At 45.8% G+C, this 19,470-nt stretch overlaps 1 protein-coding gene across 2 annotated transcripts in view; it reads left to right on the forward strand.

Moving 5' to 3' along the window:
- FNBP1L (formin binding protein 1 like) overlaps positions 1-19,470 on the forward strand; it is a 445,620-nt gene that overhangs the window by 386,952 nt on the left and 39,198 nt on the right. For both annotated transcript variants that reach the window (XM_069232381.1, XM_069232380.1), the window contains exon 12: positions 13,883-13,980. In XM_069232381.1, the coding sequence (XP_069088482.1) occupies positions 13,883-13,980 (98 nt within the window). The remainder of the gene's footprint in view (positions 1-13,882; positions 13,981-19,470) is intronic.

Consider the following 19,470-nt stretch of genomic DNA (forward strand, 5'->3'; position numbering starts at 1 on the left):
CTCCTCTCTGCACCAGAAGCTCCGAAGAAATCTCCCGTGGGTCGACGGAATCTTCCCCCTGCAACAGCAGGCACCAAAAAGCTGCATTACCGGTCCCTTGGGTCTCCTCTCAGCACGACGAGCGAGGTCCCTCGAATCCAGCAACTCTGTCCAAGTGGCTCCCACAGTCCAGTGACTCTTCAGTCCAAGTTTGGTGGAGGTAAGTCCTTGCCTCACCTCGCTAGACTGCATTGCTGGGAACCGCGACTTTTGCAGCTACTCCGGCCTCCGTGCACTTCCAGCGGAAATCCTTTGTGCACAGTCCAGCCTGGGTCCACGGCACTCTAACCTGCATTGCACGACCTCCTAAGTTGTTCTCCGGCGACGTGGGACTTCTTTGTGCGACTTCGGGTGAGCACCGTTTCACGCATCCTCGTAGTGCCTGTTTATGGCACTTCTCCGGGTGCTACCTGCTGCTGAGAGGGCTCCTTGTCTTGCTCGACGTCCCCTCTCTCTCCTGGTCCAATTTGCGACCTCCTGGTCCCTCCAGGGCCACAGCAGCGTCCAAAAACGCGAACCGCACGATTTGCAGCTAGCAAGGCTTGTTGGCGTTCTTTCGGCGGGAAAACACTTCTGCACGACTCTCCACGGCGAGAGGGATCCTTCCACCAAAGGGGAAGTCTCTAGCCCTTTTCGTTCCTGCAGAAACCGCAGCTTCTTCTGTCCAGTAGAAGCTTCTTTGCACCCGCAGCTGGCATTTCCTGGGCATCTGCCCATCTCCGACTTGCTTGTGACTTTTGGACTTGGTCCCCTTGTTCCACAGGTACCCTAGATTGGAAATCCACAGTTGTTGCATTGTTGGTTTGTGTCTTTCCTGCATTATTCCTCTAACACGACTTCTTTGTCCTTAGGGGAACTTTAGTGCACTTTGCACTCATTTTTCAGGGTTTTGGGGAGGGTTATTTTTCTAACTCTCACTATTTTCTAATAGTCCCAGCGACCCTCTACCAGGTCACATAGGTTTGGGGTCCATTCGTGGTTCGCATTCCACTTTTGGAGTATATGGTTTGTGTTGCCCCTATCCCTATGTTTCCCCATTGCTTCCTATTGTAACTATACATTGTTTGCACTGTTTTCTAAGACCATACTGCATATTTTTGCTATTGTGTATATATATATTGTGTATATATATCTTGTGTATATTTCCTATCCTCTCACTGAGGGTACACTCTAAGATACTTTGGCATATTGTCATAAAAATAAAGTACCTTTATTTTTAGTATAACTGTGTATTGTGTTTTCTTATAATATTGTGCAAGTGACACTTGTGGTACTGTAGTAGCTTCACACGTCTCCTAGTTCAGCCTAAGCTGCTCTGCTAAGCTACCATTATCTATCAGCCTAAGCTGCTAGACACCCTATACACTAATAAGGGATAACTGGGCCTGGTGCAAGGTGCAAGTACCCCTTGGTACTCACTACAAGCCAGTCCAGCCTCCTACAGTTACCACGCCTGTTTTGGTGTCGGTCGAGCCGAAAAATTCAAACCCCAACCTCTGAACCGACCTAACGCCCACAATCATCTGACCCGAATAGAGTACGCTCTGCTTCAGAGCCGAAACCTCGGACAACAGCTTTGGAACCGAAACACCTCGGTCCGACTTTGGTGCTGAAAACATCATCCTATACAGAGGAAACACAACTTTTGGCTTGAATGAAGCAGGTGCCCAAAACATTGACTGAACATTCCTCTAAGGTCACAAAACATACCTCTGAACATCAAATGGAGGAATCGGACATACCCCCTGTTTTAGAGGTTATGGACAGCAAGCAGAGAAGAATATAAATCCAAAAAGAGACTGTAAAAATTATTACTTCTCCGCCTCCACAGACTAAAAGAAAGCTAGCATTTCAAGAGACTCTTCATGCTGCCCCACCACTGGCAAAAAATTTCAAACAGAAGGAAAAGCCAAAACATATTCAGCTTTCTCCACCCCATTCATCGCAGCTTTCTTTTTCACCACAACCTCTCACACCACCACCTCATACTTACGCACAAGGAGACACTGTAGACCCATGGGACATGTACTACTCAGATCCTATACCATCTAATGATCCAGATCTCTACCCTACTAAACCATCCCCACCAGAGGATAGTACTGTTTATAACCAAGTCATATCTAGGGCAGCTGCATACCATGGGAGTACAAATGCATGCAGAACCTTTAGAAAATGATTTTCTTTTTAATACACTATTCTCAACTCATAAGCAATACCAGTGTCTACCAATGCTTCCTGGTATGCTTAGGCACGCAGAGGAAATATTTAAAGAACCAGTTAAAGCTAGGGTTCTAACACCAAAGATTGACCAAAAATATACACCTGCACCAACAGATCCAATGTACATCACACAGAAATTACCACCAGATTCTATTGCGATCAGTGCAGTCAGAAAGTGGGCCAATAGTCAGTCTTCAGGGATACTCCACCCTCTGACAAAGAAAGCAGAAACTTTGATGCTGCGGGCAAAAGGGTGGCAACACAAGCAGCCAACCAATGGCGTATTGCCAATTCCCAGGCCCTGTTGGCAATATACGACAGGGCACATTGGAATGAGATGCAACTCCAGAACACACTATTCTACTAAAACAAGAGGTACAATTTCTGTTACTCAAGGGGGCAATAGAAATAGTTCCCATCTCACAGCAAGGGACAGGAGTATACTCGCTATACTTCTTTATACCAAAGAAGTATGGTACTCTCACGATATATAGATTTAGACGTCCGAGTTTGAGAATGGGTCTGTCAGAACATTTTCACATGGTCACTCTACAAGACGTCATTCCCCTGCTACAAAAACAAGATTACATGACTACGTTAAATCGAAAGGATGCTTACTTACACATTCCCATTCATCCAGCTCACCGCAAGTATTTAAGGTTCATAATATCAGGCAAACACTACCAATTCAAAGTACTACCCTTTGGAGTAACAGCAGCACCAAGAGTGTTCACAGAATGTCTAGTTGTAGTAGCGGCATACCTCAGACACCACATACATGTCTTACCTTATCTAGACGATCGGTTAATATAATCCAGCACCATTCTAAAATGGCAACAACACACACAATACTCAATAGATACCCTACACATATTAGGGTTCACAATCAATTACCAGAAATCTCATCTTCAGCAAGCACAAATTCAACCTTATCTAGGTGCAATTCTCAATACTCATTCAGCGTTAGTCTACCCAAATCCACAACGGATACAGGCTTTTCAATACCTCATATCACAAATGCAGGTCAATCAAACATACACAGTAAGATTTGTCATGAGACTATTGGGAATGATGGCATCATGCATAGCAATAGTACCAAATGTGAGGCTAAACATGAGACCACTGAAACAGTGTCTCAACAATGGTCTCTGGCACTAGGATCTAGTGTTGTTAGACCGCCAAACTTACAAATCTCTGCAGTGGTGGAATCGCAATAACTTAACAAAGGGGTGGCGGTTTCAAGACCCAGTGCCACAGTCTGTAATCACAACAGATGCCTGAATGACAGTTTGGGGAGCCCATCTCAACAATCTTAACGTTACACGGGGAATGGGACTAAATACAAAAAACTTACCACATAAACCACTTGGAATTATTAGCTGTGTTCTTAGCCATCAAAGCATTTCAACCTCAGATAATACACAAAACAGTCTTGATAAGAACATACAACATGACAGCAATGTATTATCTGGAAAAACAGCGGGGGGACACTCATCCCAATTGTCCCTTCTAGCTCAATATGGAAATAGACAATTCACAATCACATTCATCTGCTAGCGCAATACTTCCTGGGAATACACAACCAGCTAGCGGACCTTCTAAGCAGGATGCAGCAACAAATGCACGAATGGGAGATTCACCCACAGGTAGTTCAATATTACTTTCAAATGTGGGGAACACCAAACATAGACCTTTTCGCAACAAGCGAAAATGCAAAATGCCAAAACTTTGCATCCAGAAACCCACACCCTCAGTCCAGGGGCAATGCTCTATGGATCAGTCGGTCAGGCATATTTGCTTACGCTTTTCCCCTTCTCCCGTTCCGTTTCTGGTCAACAAAATACGTCAAACTTCCCTCACTATGATACTCATAGCTCCCATGTGGGCACGCCAACACTGGTACACAACACTCCTAGATCTGTCAGTAGTACCACATCACAAACTTCTAAACAGACCAGACCCTATCATTCAGAACCGAGGTCAAATCAGGCATCCCAATCCCAGTGTGCGCAACTTAGCTATTTGGCACCTGAAGTCATAGAATTTGGATACCTACAGCTTCCATTAGAATGTGTGAACATTCTAAAACAAGCATGTAAACCAACAACTAGACAATGTTATGCAAATAAATGGAAACTGTTTGTTTACTATTGTCAACCTAAAAATATAAATCCACTTAAAGCATCAGTACAAGATAGTGTGTTATTGGCTTTATTTACAAAAAGCAAATCTTGCCTTTTCCTCTATTAAGATTCATCTAACAGCCATATCAGCCTTCCTACAAAACATACAACATATCTCTCTGTTTAGAGTTCCTGTCATAAAAGCATTTCTGAAAGGACTCAAACTCCACCAGTTCCAGCATGGAATCTTAATATTGTGCTCAAGATTTATGGGTCCCCATTCGAACCCATGCACTCTTGCACTATTCATTTTCTAACTTTGAAGGTTGCTTTCTTAGTAGCAATTTCTTCCTTGAGAAGAGTAAGTGAAATTCAGGCATTTACTGAAGAAGAACCTTTCTTCCAAATACAAACAAAAAGTAGTACTTAGGACAAATCCAACATTTTTGCCTGAAGTGGTTTTACCTTTTCACATTAATCAGTCAGTGGAATTGACGGTCTTCTTTCCACAGCCAGACTCTACTGCTAAAAGAGCTCTACACACTCCTGATCTTAAAAGAGCTCTAATGTATTATGTGGACAGAACAAAGGACTATAGGAAAACTAAACAACGTTTTGTTGCTTTTCAACAACCATAAAGGTAATCCCATTTCAAAACAAGGATTAGCCAGATGGATTGTACAATGTATTCAAACATGCTACCTTAAAGCAAAAAGGCAGCTATTAACTCCAAAGCACATTCCACTATGAGAAAGGGTGCCTCTATGGCATTATTAGGAAATATACCAATGTCAGATTTATGCAAAGCAGTCACATGATCCACACCACAAACATTCACAAAGTATTACTCTACGGATGTGTTATCTTGACAACAAGCCAATGTTAGACAAACAGTGCTAAAAACACCATTTCAAACTACTTCAACTCTTAACAAGTAAATAGGATACCCCTCATGTTTTTTTAAACTCACTTTTTCTTGAATTGAATCATGGCTGACAAATCCGGTTCATAATATTTGCGTATGTTGATGACCAGGATCATGTCTGAAGTCATTTTAACATGGTGTTTATGTGGGCTGCCAAACGACTATTTCTATTACGTGCAAAGCAACACAACCCACACATTACTGGAAATGGCTCTAATCATTTAAAACATACAGTGGAAAAACAGAAACAAACCCCAACTTCAAAACTGTCAATCCCAGCGGAGCAACCCCCAAAGTGTCCCATGACCTATTCTTTTGGGAACAAAGTAGGTTGCAACTCCAGGCGGGGGACGGCTTACTGCTGGTGCCCACTGAGCAGATCAGAGGGGAGCATGGTATCCATCAAGACTATTCTCCAGGTTATCTCAACCCTGCACGTGGGGCACTAGGAGAGCATCATGACCGACAGGTGCGGAGCTCACAGGGGTGCATAAAACAGACCACTAGACTCTGGTGATGGTCATAGAGTTGTGACCAAGGGCTGCTTGAGGGGTCCTTAAACCAGCCAATGGAACAAGAATAGGAAGTACTTTATTAATATTTCCAAACATATGTCCAAACATTTCCTAGCTTGACATTTTAGTAAAGGGGAACGTAGGAGGGCCTTAGGCAGGGGCCATTGGGGAACTGCCTTTACTCTGTCATCTATGGACTATATACCTTTGGGATTCACTGTCATCTTATGTCTGGCTTCGGGAAGGCTGGCTTGGCTGAGGCTAGTCCCCCATCACTGACACTGGATTCCTTTCCTACAGTTATATTAAATTGCATAGGCATCCATGCACTCCAGTTCTGCACTGGACCAACCCTACTGAATGTCATCTGTGGGGAAAGAAAGTTGCTTGCTGCAAAGATTTCTCTCTATTTTCCTGCTGGTAAAACCCTGACTGAAGGACAGCAACTGATGCTGCTGTCTGCTAGGCCTAGTAAGGTGCCATAATTTGAAGCAGGCCTGGGAGCCTGCAGGAACTGCCTGAGGAAAACCAGTCTTTTGGGACTGTCATATCTTCATGTTCTTGTGCCCCCATTAGTGCTGGTAACCCAAGGACGACTGATTTTCTCACGACTTGCTGACCTGCCACCTTTGCTTGAAAGGCCTAGTGTTGCAGCCTTCCTGACAAGAAAGCCTGCTCAGGTTGACTGCCTACTGACAGGGCAAGTTATGGATCACAAAACCAAATACCTCGGACCACTGTGATTGGCTGTCTACCTGGAAGTGGATCCCCAAGGTCATTCAGATTCTGCCTCTGAGACTAGTTGTTTCCCAGTCCCTAAGACTTTGACACTATAGCATAGGTGACCGTTTCTGGAAGCCATGACTCAAGAACAACCTCTCCTTTTGCACCCATACAACTCATATCCCTATTCAGTATGAAAGCTAGTTTCAATGGCACTTCTTAGTTCAACTGCATCTCCTGCCCTCCAGACCATAATTCTCTATTAGGGCTTCCCTGGTCTCCATCCCTAACTCACCTGTGCTGGACGGTCTTTCCTAGGCAATGCAGCAGACCCCTGTGCTACTCCTCTCAGACAACCTTGAACGGGGCCCTAAAGTCTTTTGAGCCCTCCCCTCACTCATCGAACACCAGGGCCCTGTGCTTTTCTGAACCCTCTCCTCGCTCCTATGGATTCCCTTCTCACTCCTCGAACACCAGAGCCCTAAACCTTTCTGGACTCTTGTCTGCAACACCCAGGGCCGTATGCTTCTCTGTGCCGTCAACCCACTCATCAAGCTCCAGGCTCAAAAACCTTTCTGGACCCAATCCTTGGACACAGTTGTCTGGGTCTCTGCTATCTCGGGGTGGGCCACGTGATGGAGATGGGTATTGCTTGTGAGCCTCAGAAATCTGTCAACTCCGGGGTGTGACCATGCCGACGACCAAGGTGGCCACTCTGCAATGAAGCTCTGACGGTGGCCTCCTGAAAACCGGCTGAATGTGTGCTCAACACGTGGCACACTAGTGGAGCATGAGGTGCGGTGGGCCTGAAGGGATGGGGAGCAAGGCGGGGGGGGGGGTGGAACCAACCTTCCTACTCTGTACGGGTGCCGCACTTTCACTGTGGCTGTCCTGTGCGCAGCCAGTGTACCTCTGAGGCCCTGCGGTGATGGGGTGCCTGAAGTGCGCAGCTGTTCAGGCAGCGCAGTGCTGCCTGCAGAACACTACAATATTTTCCCCCTGCCTTTCTCCTGCCCTCCCAATCCTGCAAGCATAAATGTCCCTGAGGGGATGGGGGAATCTGGAGGTGAGATTCCCCCATCGACATGGCCTGGCTGGGCCCACACAACCACACTGTGCAGCTGGGGACCTGTGCACGACCTGGGCTTGCTTGCTGCTACCCTGTGAGAAAACAGGCGGCCACCTGGGCACCAGCAAGGTAGGTAAAGCTGCCGTGACCTGCTGAGCCAACATCGACTCCTTGGGTGGGGTGACTGGGGTAGGGGCAACCATCCTGAGAACTACTTGCCCGTCCTGGGTCTGACTCCATTATACACTTCACAGGGGAACTCCTGCTCCTACTCTCCCTGCTATTGTTGAGGATTCTGGTGGGTGGTGGCGGCCTTTGGCACGCACCAGACTGTGCCTGGGGCCACCGAGCAAAAGGATGCAACACACCGGTAACGAGCTCCTACTTGGCCAAGCAATTGCATGTCATACCAGCTTCATTCCCTCCCCCACCCCCCCCACCCCCCACAACTAGACTTTGAAATTCAGCCCGCCCTTTATTGGGCACATTATCTTCTTCCCCGGCTATGCCTGCTGGGCCACATGGCCACTGTCTATTTCCGTCCTGCAGTGGTTGAGCTGGTTTGCTATCCTACCACTAGTGCCCCATTCGACTATTTAGCATGCAGCTTTGAGGTGAGGCACAACCGCAGGCATGGTACATGGAGACCTGAAACAACACAAACTCCCTTTTGAGAAAAACGTGCCTTGGAGGAGGGTGCTGCTGGAGGCCTTGCGCCTGGACAAATGGCAGGCGTGGAGGCCATAATGGCAGAGCTGCGTGCTGGCTTGTGCACCATTGATGCCCAATTTGACACTTTAACCACTAAACTAGACAAGATGGGGGAGCATCTTGATTGACAGCAGACCTGCCTGTAGGGCACAGAGGAGCTCATACCTGGATTGGAGGATAGAGTGGCCAAGATGGAAAAATGGCTGGAGAGATTGGAGTCCAGGCTCAGGACAGTGGCGGTGAAGAACAAGGACCTTGAAGCCAGAGGCCGCCATAACAACATACGCATTTCTGGAATTGCAGAGTCTACAAACACCAGCCACCTATACCTGTTTGTGGAAGGGCTCCTTGCAGATCTGCTGGGTCGCCAAAACTTTACATCAACTTTTGTGGTTTACTCAATTATCAGGGCACAGTTGTTCCCCTAGTCCCAGATTTTACACCTGCTGTCCAGGACTCCAGAAGGAAGTTTGCAGATGCTAAAACGCTCTTCGTAAACTGGGCCTTCGCTATTGCATGCTCTACCAGGCCAGGCTGCGGGCTGATGTAAATGGCAAACCTCAGTACTTTGACTCCTCTGCAGATGCCCTGGCTTTGTGCAAGCAGCAGGGCAAAAATGGCTCGTCCCCAAGGGGAGCAACTCCAGAATACACTCCCCCAGATGTGGACTCTGCCTCAAGCATGGATCTCTTTCCCCCTGGTCTGATGTCGATTAACCCCCATTTTCTTTTTTGAGAGTGCACACTGATCTCTCAGGCCACTGCTCCCTCAAGCAGTGGCACTATATGCAGTGTTGTTTTATATGCTCTGCTTGTTGTCATAACTTACTTAGCACGCCCATTCTTATTCCAGATTACTGCATTCAAATGTTGCCTTTATGGGGGATTACTGCCACGGCGTTGCCTCGCCTGCACAATTGACGCCAAGTTATACATTGTTGGAGCTAAATTGTGGTTTGTTTGGAGTTTATGGGATTCACCTTGCAGTTTACCGCTAGGTTTGGGCGGGGGAGGGAACCACATGTTTGTTGGGCTATTTGGTTTAGAATATTACCCTTAACACAGTGCCAATACTTCACAAACAAGATGGTTTACAGAGGTACAAAACCAAATGCAAGTAACAAGCAAAATACACAATAGTCGGTAGACGATCGACATTGCCCTCATGTCGTGGAACATACGAGGCCTCAATAATCCACGAAAGGCAAACAGGTTCTGTCGTACCTGGCCAGACATAATGTACAGGTGGCCTTTCTGCAAGAGACGGCCCTCCCTGCAGGCACCACCCATTCTTTCACATCCACCCAGGGGCCACACTGCTATTTTACTAGCTACAGCACATACTCCAGCGGCGTCTGCATTCTATTCTGTCACACAAGAACCTTCCATTCCACTTCAATGCCTCATACGTGGATGGTGAGGGCAGGTTCAAACTGGGAGTGGGGGTGTTGGCGGGGCAGAGTGTGCTGTTGATGAATGTGTATGCTCCCAGTGTTGACTTACCTGAGTTCTTCCAAATCCTGCAGTCTCATATATATATCATTTTGAGGCCGGTCACGTCCTACATGGTATTATACCCCACACTTGACACTACAGCCGCTACACCAACCATTAAGCCCTATTCACTCCGAGTTCTGCTGACCATCTGTGACACATATACATAAATACATCTGTGGAGACTCCACAGTGCAGGCACCTTGGCCTACACATTCCATTCAGCTCCTCATGGCACCTGGACCCTCATTGATTACTTGGTATTGTCTAAAACAATTGTCCAATGGCTACCCTCCATAAAACATCTCCCTCACACTTTATCTGACCATTCACCAGTGATGGTAACACTTTGTAATACCATATGAGGGGACTTGGAGCATCCATGTCACTTCTCAGACATGGCGCTGCGTGACTCGCTGTTCTGCTCCGAGCTTCGCAATGCTATCACCAAATATTTTGCTTTAAATGATGGCTCAGTAGCCTAAGCGACCATATGGGAAGACATTCAAAGCATATCTAAGAGGTATCTGATCAGCAAAGAGTTTTGGGGTTTTGTGGACTATACAACACAACCTTGCATGGGTGGAGGCACAGCTGTTAGAACTAGATAGTGCAGCGGCAGACCAAGATAGCACATCTCAACGATAGATGGTGTCTAAGAGTGTTTTACACTTGTATGAACTCACGAAGCGTGAGACCAAATACCTGGTCAAAGCCTGTAAATACGATGAGGGGGAGCGGCCAGCGCGCACACTGGTAAGGCTGTTGCGGCCACTGCGATCGGCTACGCTCCTATTAGAGTTGCAGAGAGAGGATGTGCGCAGTGGGATCTACTGCTGTACAGACTGATTTCTTCAATTTCTACACTTGCCTCTCTACAGCGCGACCCTCCTCATCACTAACTCATAACAATACCTTTGCGAGATGGCGATGGTCTGTCTGACCACGGTGCAGCAACAATTCCTCAGTGACCCCTTTACTGTTGAGAAAATAGTGCAAGCTATAGATGATTTGGAGGGGTCTCTGGCCCCTGGACTTAATGGGTTTACGGGTGTATTGTATCAAAAGTATGAACACATTCTGGCACCACACCTGCTGCCGTATGCGGAGGCCCTTGAAGCGGGGGTGATACCCCCAACGTTGCAAGAGGCGGTGATCACCCTCTTACCCAAGGCTCATAAGGACCCATTTCAGTGTGGCTCCTACCGACCCCTCTCCCTGCTCAATTTTGACAGTAAGATTCTAGCCAAACTACTACCCACCGCCTCTTCCTCCTGGACCAAATTATATCCCCAGCTCAATCGGGTTTTATTCCGCACTGCTCCACATCTCTCAATCTCCGCACTATCTTCTCTGTATTAAGAGTGTTTCCTACAATACCTTCAGCAATCACACTGCTGTACGGAGAGAAGGCATTTGAATCACTAGATTGGTCCTTCCTCCTCGCCACATTCAGCAAACTCTGATTCCTGCTGGGATTCACATCCCTGATCATGCTACTATATACACAAACAGTAGCCACTATATGGTTTAACGGATCTCTATTGTGTCCTCTCACCATTGAGCGGGCCACCCGGCAGGGATGTTCACTGTCGCCCTTACTCTTATCATTGCGATGGCCATCTGCAGGAGAAACCCTTCCTTAGAGGCCTGCAATTCACCAGCGATCCACTCTTGACATCACTATACGCAGATTATATTTTGGTATTCATACACCGACACAGTGACAACCTCAAGCCATTATTGGATGAGGTCGTCTGGTTTGGCGAGTTTTCGGGGCTGTATCTTAACTGGGGAAAATCTGAACTCTTCCCCCTTACACCCTTCGCCACTCCACCACAAAGATGGTACTCCCTGAAGTGGTGCAGTGACTCAATTAAATATCTAGGCATCCACATACACCTGGATGAAGAACAAGTCATACGGATAAACTATGGACCGGCCATCGAAAAAATTACTTTGCAGGTGAACCGCTGGATAGGTCTCCCATTATCCATGGGAGGCTGCATTTCCCTAATCAAAATGGTGGTACTGCCCCAATTCCTATATTTATTCTTCAATATCCCCATCCCACTCGCGAATTCCTTTTTCACCACCCTCTGTGGACCGCTGATAAGGCTTGTGTGGGTGGATAAACATCCTTGCATCAGATGAGAAATTTTGACCCTCCCATATGAGTACGGTGGATTTGGGGTATCCCAACTCTATTATGTGGTGGCGCAATGACAATTCTCATATCATTGGTTCCATCCTGATGTGTGCATTCCTTACGCACTCCAGGAACGAGACCTCGCTACCCCGGTCCCGCTACATGTGTTACTACCCCTCGGAATCCTCCAAATTCGCAGGGACGTTCAGACACTGTCCACAACCAGCTGGGCATGGCGTAAACTTGTTAATCTTCAAGGTGATCTGCTCTACTCATCCCTGTTGACCCTGGCCTACAACCCTTATCTCCCTATCATGCAGGAAACACTGGTCCAGCGTACCATGCAGGCACTAAACCTCCACGCCATGTTTTCTCGCAAACAGAGGATAAATGTTTCACTAACACTACTTGGAACACTTTGTGCTTCGCCGCCTCCAAAGCGCCCTCCGTGCCCAGTTCTCCTTGTATCCATTGGCCCCAGCAGATTTCTCCCCCTTAACTCTGGTCATCACTACATAATCCGGGACATGGCACACCACCAAGCTTTTCCATGCATGTCTCGCTATCCTGCCAGTGTCCAATGCGAGGCTAAGAGTGGATTGGGAGTCAGACCTGGGACGCCCCTTACCCGAGAGGATATGGTCGGCATGCTGGACTCAAACCAGATTAGTGTCATTTAGCCACCGGCACAAACCTATTCAGTTCAAGTTCCTCTGTAAGGCCTACATTACACCTCGTGCTACAAGTATAGCCCCCTCACGATCCCCTAAAGGCCTCAAATGCCATGATAGATGGCTGACTTCCCGTATGTGACATGGACATGTAGAGACATTAACTGCTTCCGGATTGTGATGATTGCATGACTCTCACCAATGTTGGGCACTGCCCTTCCACTTTGACCCACTGATGGCACTTTTAGTAAATGTGGTGGATATTGCAAAAGGTATGAGTTGTTTCACTGCTGTTGCACGCCTATTGGCAAAAAGGGAGCTAGCGCTGCATTGGGGCGCCAGGCTCCCACCTACAGTCACACAGTGGCTGCGAAGTCTCATCCATTGCAACAATGCTAGTGAAATATATGTATCCCTCCAACCTCCTTCGTCTAGGCCCAAAGACATTTGGCAGCCAATAAGGGACTACCTACACACAAAAGACACCACGCCCTCGAACTCACAGAAAAACATGAACACTTGGTGGGGCTCATACATGCGCTCTCTCTGCACCACATCCAGCCACTACTTATGGGACTGCCGTGGCATTGTTTGCTATCTCTTTCTTGTTGCTCTGTCTGTCCAATAGATATACTTGTCTTGTTCCATTCTCTAAATTGTACGCAAATCAAATCAACTGTCCATTACTCCTTTCGAGGACTATTATGACTTGTCTTACATTCATGTATACCTTGAAAACTTAAAAAGGGTTTTTTTTTTTTAAACTTTCAACTTCTCCTGCAGGAAGAATGCAATTATCTGGTTATAATATATATTTTTTTAAATGTGTCCATATGAATACCTGCGTAGTAGAATGCATAGTTAGTTACCAGCCTTTCGTAGTTGCTGTAAGTCTTAAAAAAGTAAATTAAAAGTGCAAGTCCCGTGCTTAAGACAGTTCTTACTTGTACAGCATTACTAGAAGTCACAGACTATAGGCATTTTATAATTGTCATTTGTTTGACAATGGCAGCTTGCGTCACCAAACATATTGTGACATCATTCAGTGTGTGGACCACTTTAAAATTTGGATTTGGACATTTAAAAGCAAGGAAAAAAGTAATTGATATGTATGTACTTTGACACATTTGTTGTGCATGCTCTCAGCTGACGTCGCAATCGCAGTGTTCTATATAGACGAACATATTATCAATCCACTACCCACCATCCAGGTGTATTAAACCAGGGTGTCACCTGTTTTTCAGGCCTGGCTGTCTGAAGTTGAAGGAAAGACAAGTAACAGCAGAGGAGACCGAAGGCTTAGCAGCGATGTCAACCACCTTGTTGCACAGGGACGAGAGAGGTAATTACCTTTTTCATCATTGCTCATTCCATATTGAAGTGTTCCCAGTTGTTCTTAGCCTGTCTTTGGTAGCACGGAATTGTTTAATGTCAAAATCCCCAAAGGCGCAGACAGAGTATCAGTGCTGCAGTCTCACATTCCTTGCATAGGTACTGCCCCTTACAGAGGTGAGGTTTTGATAGTGGGTTTTATTTCTGGACCTGCCCTGGTTCGTGAACTCAGTTATAAATATAAGTATTTGCGTTGAATCGCCTAAGTTGCCAATTGCTGACCACTGTTTCCCGCTGATGTGCTGGGGGTAGGGGTGTAAGACACACCAGGGACTGAGAACACAACATCAATTTGTATGTTTTTGATAACTTTAGATCTAATTTCTACAAAAATGTTCTTGAGGCAAGGGAGTGTCCAGAAAAAATGAAAATATCCCCCACTTGAAACATACCTCTTAGCAGATCGAGCATGTAAAGCAACAAACGGGACCCTTGTTAGAAAAGTTCCTTTCACCCTCCTTCCATCTATCTATCCATTTACCCATCTATGCACCCTTAATTTACCTATTCATCCATCCATCTGGCCATCCTTTCACCTTTCCATCTACCCAGACACTGCCCCGTCCAATCATATATTTTTCTTTCTGTCCATCCATCATGTATATATGCATTTTTTTAAACCCATCCAGCAATCAATATGTTCATGTATCCTTCTGTCCCTTAACCATCTATTTACTTCCTCATCTGTCCATTCTTCTTTGCCTCTTCCATCCAACCTTTCACCCATCCATCTATCGGTCCTCTCACACTTACATCCCATCATTCTTTCACCATTTCATCCTTTCATGTTTCCTTCAGTCTAGAAATCCTTCCTTTCTCCTCTGGTTCTTTCTTTTCCCTATCTACCCATTTTACTATGTGATCCTGGCTGTGCATTTTAACCTACTTAATTTTTTTTTCTTTGTGTTTTCTTCTCTGTGCATGCCTGATGTATGCCCACAACCTTCTTTCATGGTATTTCCCAGCAGAGCTATTTATTAGTGTTAGACCTGGTATCATTGGCATGGTTTCCCCCAACTCATTGCCTCCTGACCTCCTGTTTTTCTGACTTATCTTTGCTGGCTTTAGGTTTCTGTGCACTTTACCAATGCTGAAGTGCAGTTGCTCTGCACCCTAGGACATGTTGTCACTGGCTAAACCACAATTTGCATATTTAATTTACTTTACAAGTCCCTTCATGTGTCAAGGGCCTGTAAATTAAGTGAGCTTGCAGAGCAGATTGTGCCACCTCCTGCAGTAGCACTTTAAACATGTCTCTGGCTTGCAACTGCAGAGTCTGTGGATTCAGCTTTAAACTGCCATTTTGACCCGGCAAGTGCACCTCTTTACCAGGCCCAAACCTTCCTTGTTATTGTATATGTCACTGCTAAGGTAGGCCCTACTTATCCCCAAGGGCAGGGTGCAGTGTATTTAAAATGTTGGACATGTACTTTTAAGTTTAACATGTCCTGATAGTGAAAAACTTAAATTCGTTTTTCACAACTGCAAGGTCTATGTCTCTCATAGGTTAACATTGGGGTTATTTTCGAGCAGTCTTTAAGTGTAACGTCCAGTTGGGACACAATAGAAGTTTGGAGTTTGATGTCTCTGGGCTCACAATTTAAAATCTCAACCTTATGGTGAAGTCAGATTTTAAATAAAAAATGAAAATCCCTCTTTCAGAAAGTTGGAGTTTTCTTACCTTATCCATTCTATGCCTCTGCCTGTTTCTGAATACACGTCTGAGGTGGTAACTGCTGGACTTTATGCATTCCCTCTTGACAGTCACACACAAACGGAGCTGGGCTGTGACTTCTGCATCCTGATGGGCCATTACCTTCATGATGTGAATATGACTGTGCCTCTCTCCACGCAAAGAGCTGCATAACACCCAGTAGAGTGTCTGGAGCCAGGGAAGGAAGGGCAGGGACCTTGTGCACTTCAAAGGCCTCTTATTGAAGTCTTCCCCACTTCAAAGGCTCAACTGGTTAAAAGTACTGGACCCCAAACCCCACCAAATCAATACACATCTGGATTTGAAGGACATTTTGCCAGGAAGAAGGACTGCTGTGCTGCCAACAGGGATTGCCACTCTGCCAAACTGGATTGTTGTGTTGGCCTGCTTTCTCTTGCCTGGGATTGAGAAGAACTGGTCTTTGCTCTCTAAATCGTTTGCAGACTCCAAGGGCTTACTGGTTTGCTTACTGTTCTGCAAGTTTTAGGGCCATCAAAGACTTCCCCACAACTCTGCTGCAGCTGCTGGACTCTGCCACTGTGAGTGTTGCCCTACCAAGAAGTGCCAATCCAGTCCGGGGCCTTGAGAAAGGACTCTGCAGCTGTTTTCAGAAACAATTGACGCATCATCACTGTTGCTCCATTCAGAACTGACGCATCCCCTCCATCCCACAGCTTGATGATGATGCATCGCAAGGGGTCTGTGCGGCTCGATAATGCATTGCCTTCCTCACTGAGACTGCTGACGATGCATCTCGGATTGTGTGGCTGGGAATCCACACATCACTTATATCCAACTGGCTCGATGACAATGCATCACCTTCATCGTAGAGGGGTCTGCGCGGCTCAAAGAAAAAACATCCACCCAACTGCACGGATCAGAACCGCTGCATCATCTGCGCATCGCTCCATCCAAAAGTACTGTTCAGCATGAGTCCTGTAGCCGGCTTGCCCTCCATCATGGGAACCCCGGGCTAGCATGAACTCAAGTAACTGTTCAGCGCTATTGACTTTTCAGGCACTACACTGCAGATATTCTTTAAAAATTCATATCTTGAATTCTACCTATTGTTTTTTTTGTTGTTTTGGTCTTGTTTTACTCAGATAAATTGTCTCTTTTTCTAAACTGTAGTAGTGTTTTTTTGTGTTGTTTTCACTGTTCTATTGTAATTTGTGTTGCACAAATACTTTACACATTGCCTCTTCGGTTAAGCCTTACTGCTCTTCACCAAGCTACCAGAGGGTGAGCACAGGTTAATTTAAGATGTGTATCTGACTGACTTACCCCGATTATGATTGTGAGCCCCTACTTGGACAGGGCACATACCTCTGCCAACTAGAGACCCAATTTCCAACATGTAGCATTTTGTCTGTGGACCTGCAGATATGAGGCCCATGAACAACTAATTCATGGTTATGTGGACACAATTCACCAGCTTACCTGGCCAGTGCAGTCCCTGCTTAAGCTGCTGGAGTGGGAGGTTCCCTATGCCGCTGTCCTCGAGGCTTTTACATATCAGATTTTTATGTGTAACAACACCCTCAATTCTAGTGTCCAATTATTGCGATATGATGTGATGTATGTGAATTGTAATACAATAGTTGGTGGGGCAGTTAGTGTCCTCATCCTTCTTTGCAGTTTACCTCCAGACTTGACTACGAGCGATAGTCTGTTTACCAATGAAGCATCATCATCTCTCCTCTGTGATGCAGTTTATCCGACGAAGAGCTTTCACAATGATTGTGAAGTTCATCCTGTATTTGAAGTTTTGCCTCATAACACCAGGCAGGCTTTTACTTGCATAGCTGTCTATCAATAATACATTACAGCAATGACAGATGATAGCATAGTTGAACATGATACACCAAAAAGTGCAAACAATGAAAGGGGACGCCTTGTCTATGGGCTTTCTGGACGATCTTGTGTCAGTCGATGCACAGTGTGCGACTGTCTGCCATGCTTGTGGTGATGCCCCGCGGGATGTGACGGCAGAACATAAGATTCTGCTGCGGTGAGCTGTCAGTGTGCTTCACTGCCAATAATAAATGTTTGTTTAGGCCAATAGGACCACTTGACTCCAGTGCTACTACAGCGTTAAGTATTTTATAGTTGCTTCTAAGAACCACAAAAGGGACAACATAATGTTTTTGTTTCTTCTTTAAAATGTTATGGAAGCACCAGAAAAAGATTTCCAGAAGCTTGGTTGATGATTAAATTTAAAGGTGCTTTCTTTACCAGGAGCCCTTAGCGCCAGCCAATGTTCAACCTGCTGTCCAATAGCAGAGACTGAGTAGATGGGCATATTTTTGTGTGCCTATCTTAACCTCTACCTTGCTTATGCTACATCCCAATGTTAAAGGCGCTGCCTCGGTCTCTGGGTTCACTGGTCTTGCCATACAGCTCTTTGAGGAAGGCCTGAAAAAATATACTGTTCTTGCCAGCTGCATTTTAACTGAGCTGACCTTTGACTCACTAACATCATGAATGCCTGTGTTAATTGCTTTGCTTTCATTCACCATAAAAGCAGGATTCATGACTTGCAAGAAGTCCTGGTTCCAAATTGCCTCTGCTGAAAAACAACTGTGCACCCCCTCCTGCCCATACATGTGGGGCAGTTCCATTCGAGGGCAGTTGGCAATCCTCGTTTGACAACCAAGGTTCTGATGCAGATAGTGTTCCAGCAAATACAATCTCATTTGGATATCTGTCGCTGCCTGGCTCCTTTTCAGTCGGTCAGTCCGTGGGATTTTTTGTTCGGCTTAATGGTATTGTATGTTATCGTTGTTTTTCAACCTTCTAACAAAGACAATATTTTCTATACACCAAGGTATTGTAGTACATTTTGATGTATTCTTTATCAAGTTTTTTTGCTTATTTTGTGTAATCACTTTTGGTTGAGCTGTTCAAGTGGTGTGCTCCAAACCAGTATAAAAGATTCAGAATATCCCTGGTATCCTAAATGTAAGATGGCATCTTCTACACCAAGGGCCTTAAAACATAGTCACAAAATTGTGAAAGGGGTTCCAGGACAGACCCTATGCCACAGACAGTGGGACTCCCTGGAGGGGTCCTTGTTGGTTTATGTGCTTTAGGAAGAGTGTAGAAAAGGGGAATGACAGGGTTGTCATTGCAAAAGAAGGCTCCTTCATTCTTAGAAATCCAGTTATTACTGATATCCTCTTCAACTAATCTCCTGACCTCTTTCACCATATCTGTGGTAGGGTCCCTTGTCAGTATCCAGTAAGTGTCCCTATCTGGGAGGAGACGGAGACACTCTGCATTGTATGCCTCCCGAGTTTGTAGCACTGTTGCCCTTCCCTTATCTGCAGGTTTTATCACAAATTCTGAATTCTGTTTCCGCTGCTGTAGTGCTTGTCCTTTACCTTTGGAAACATTCCTCAATGTATCTTAATTTTATACATATTTTCAATGTCATGTGTCACTGCCTGCTCAAATGCTGCAGTCTCCAGAGGTAGATGGATCAACACTGGCACAAATGTGAGCCTGGGGTGCAATCCTGGGTACCCCTTATTCATAGTTTCCGGGAGTTCCTTGAGAAGAATACTTTTAATCGTATTCTCCCAAAGAATTATCCTTGTTCACATCTTAATTGGAATTTTTCTATTTTCGAAGACCCAGGGCTGACTGGAGGTTGAGGAACTCCCCAAAGTGATATGTGGAATGCTGCATTCCCATGAGCTAGGTGGTACACACACTGGAAGTGTG

This window comes from Pleurodeles waltl, chromosome 4_2 (genome assembly GCF_031143425.1).
Source record: "Pleurodeles waltl isolate 20211129_DDA chromosome 4_2, aPleWal1.hap1.20221129, whole genome shotgun sequence".
NCBI classification, from domain to species: domain Eukaryota; kingdom Metazoa; phylum Chordata; class Amphibia; order Caudata; family Salamandridae; genus Pleurodeles; species Pleurodeles waltl.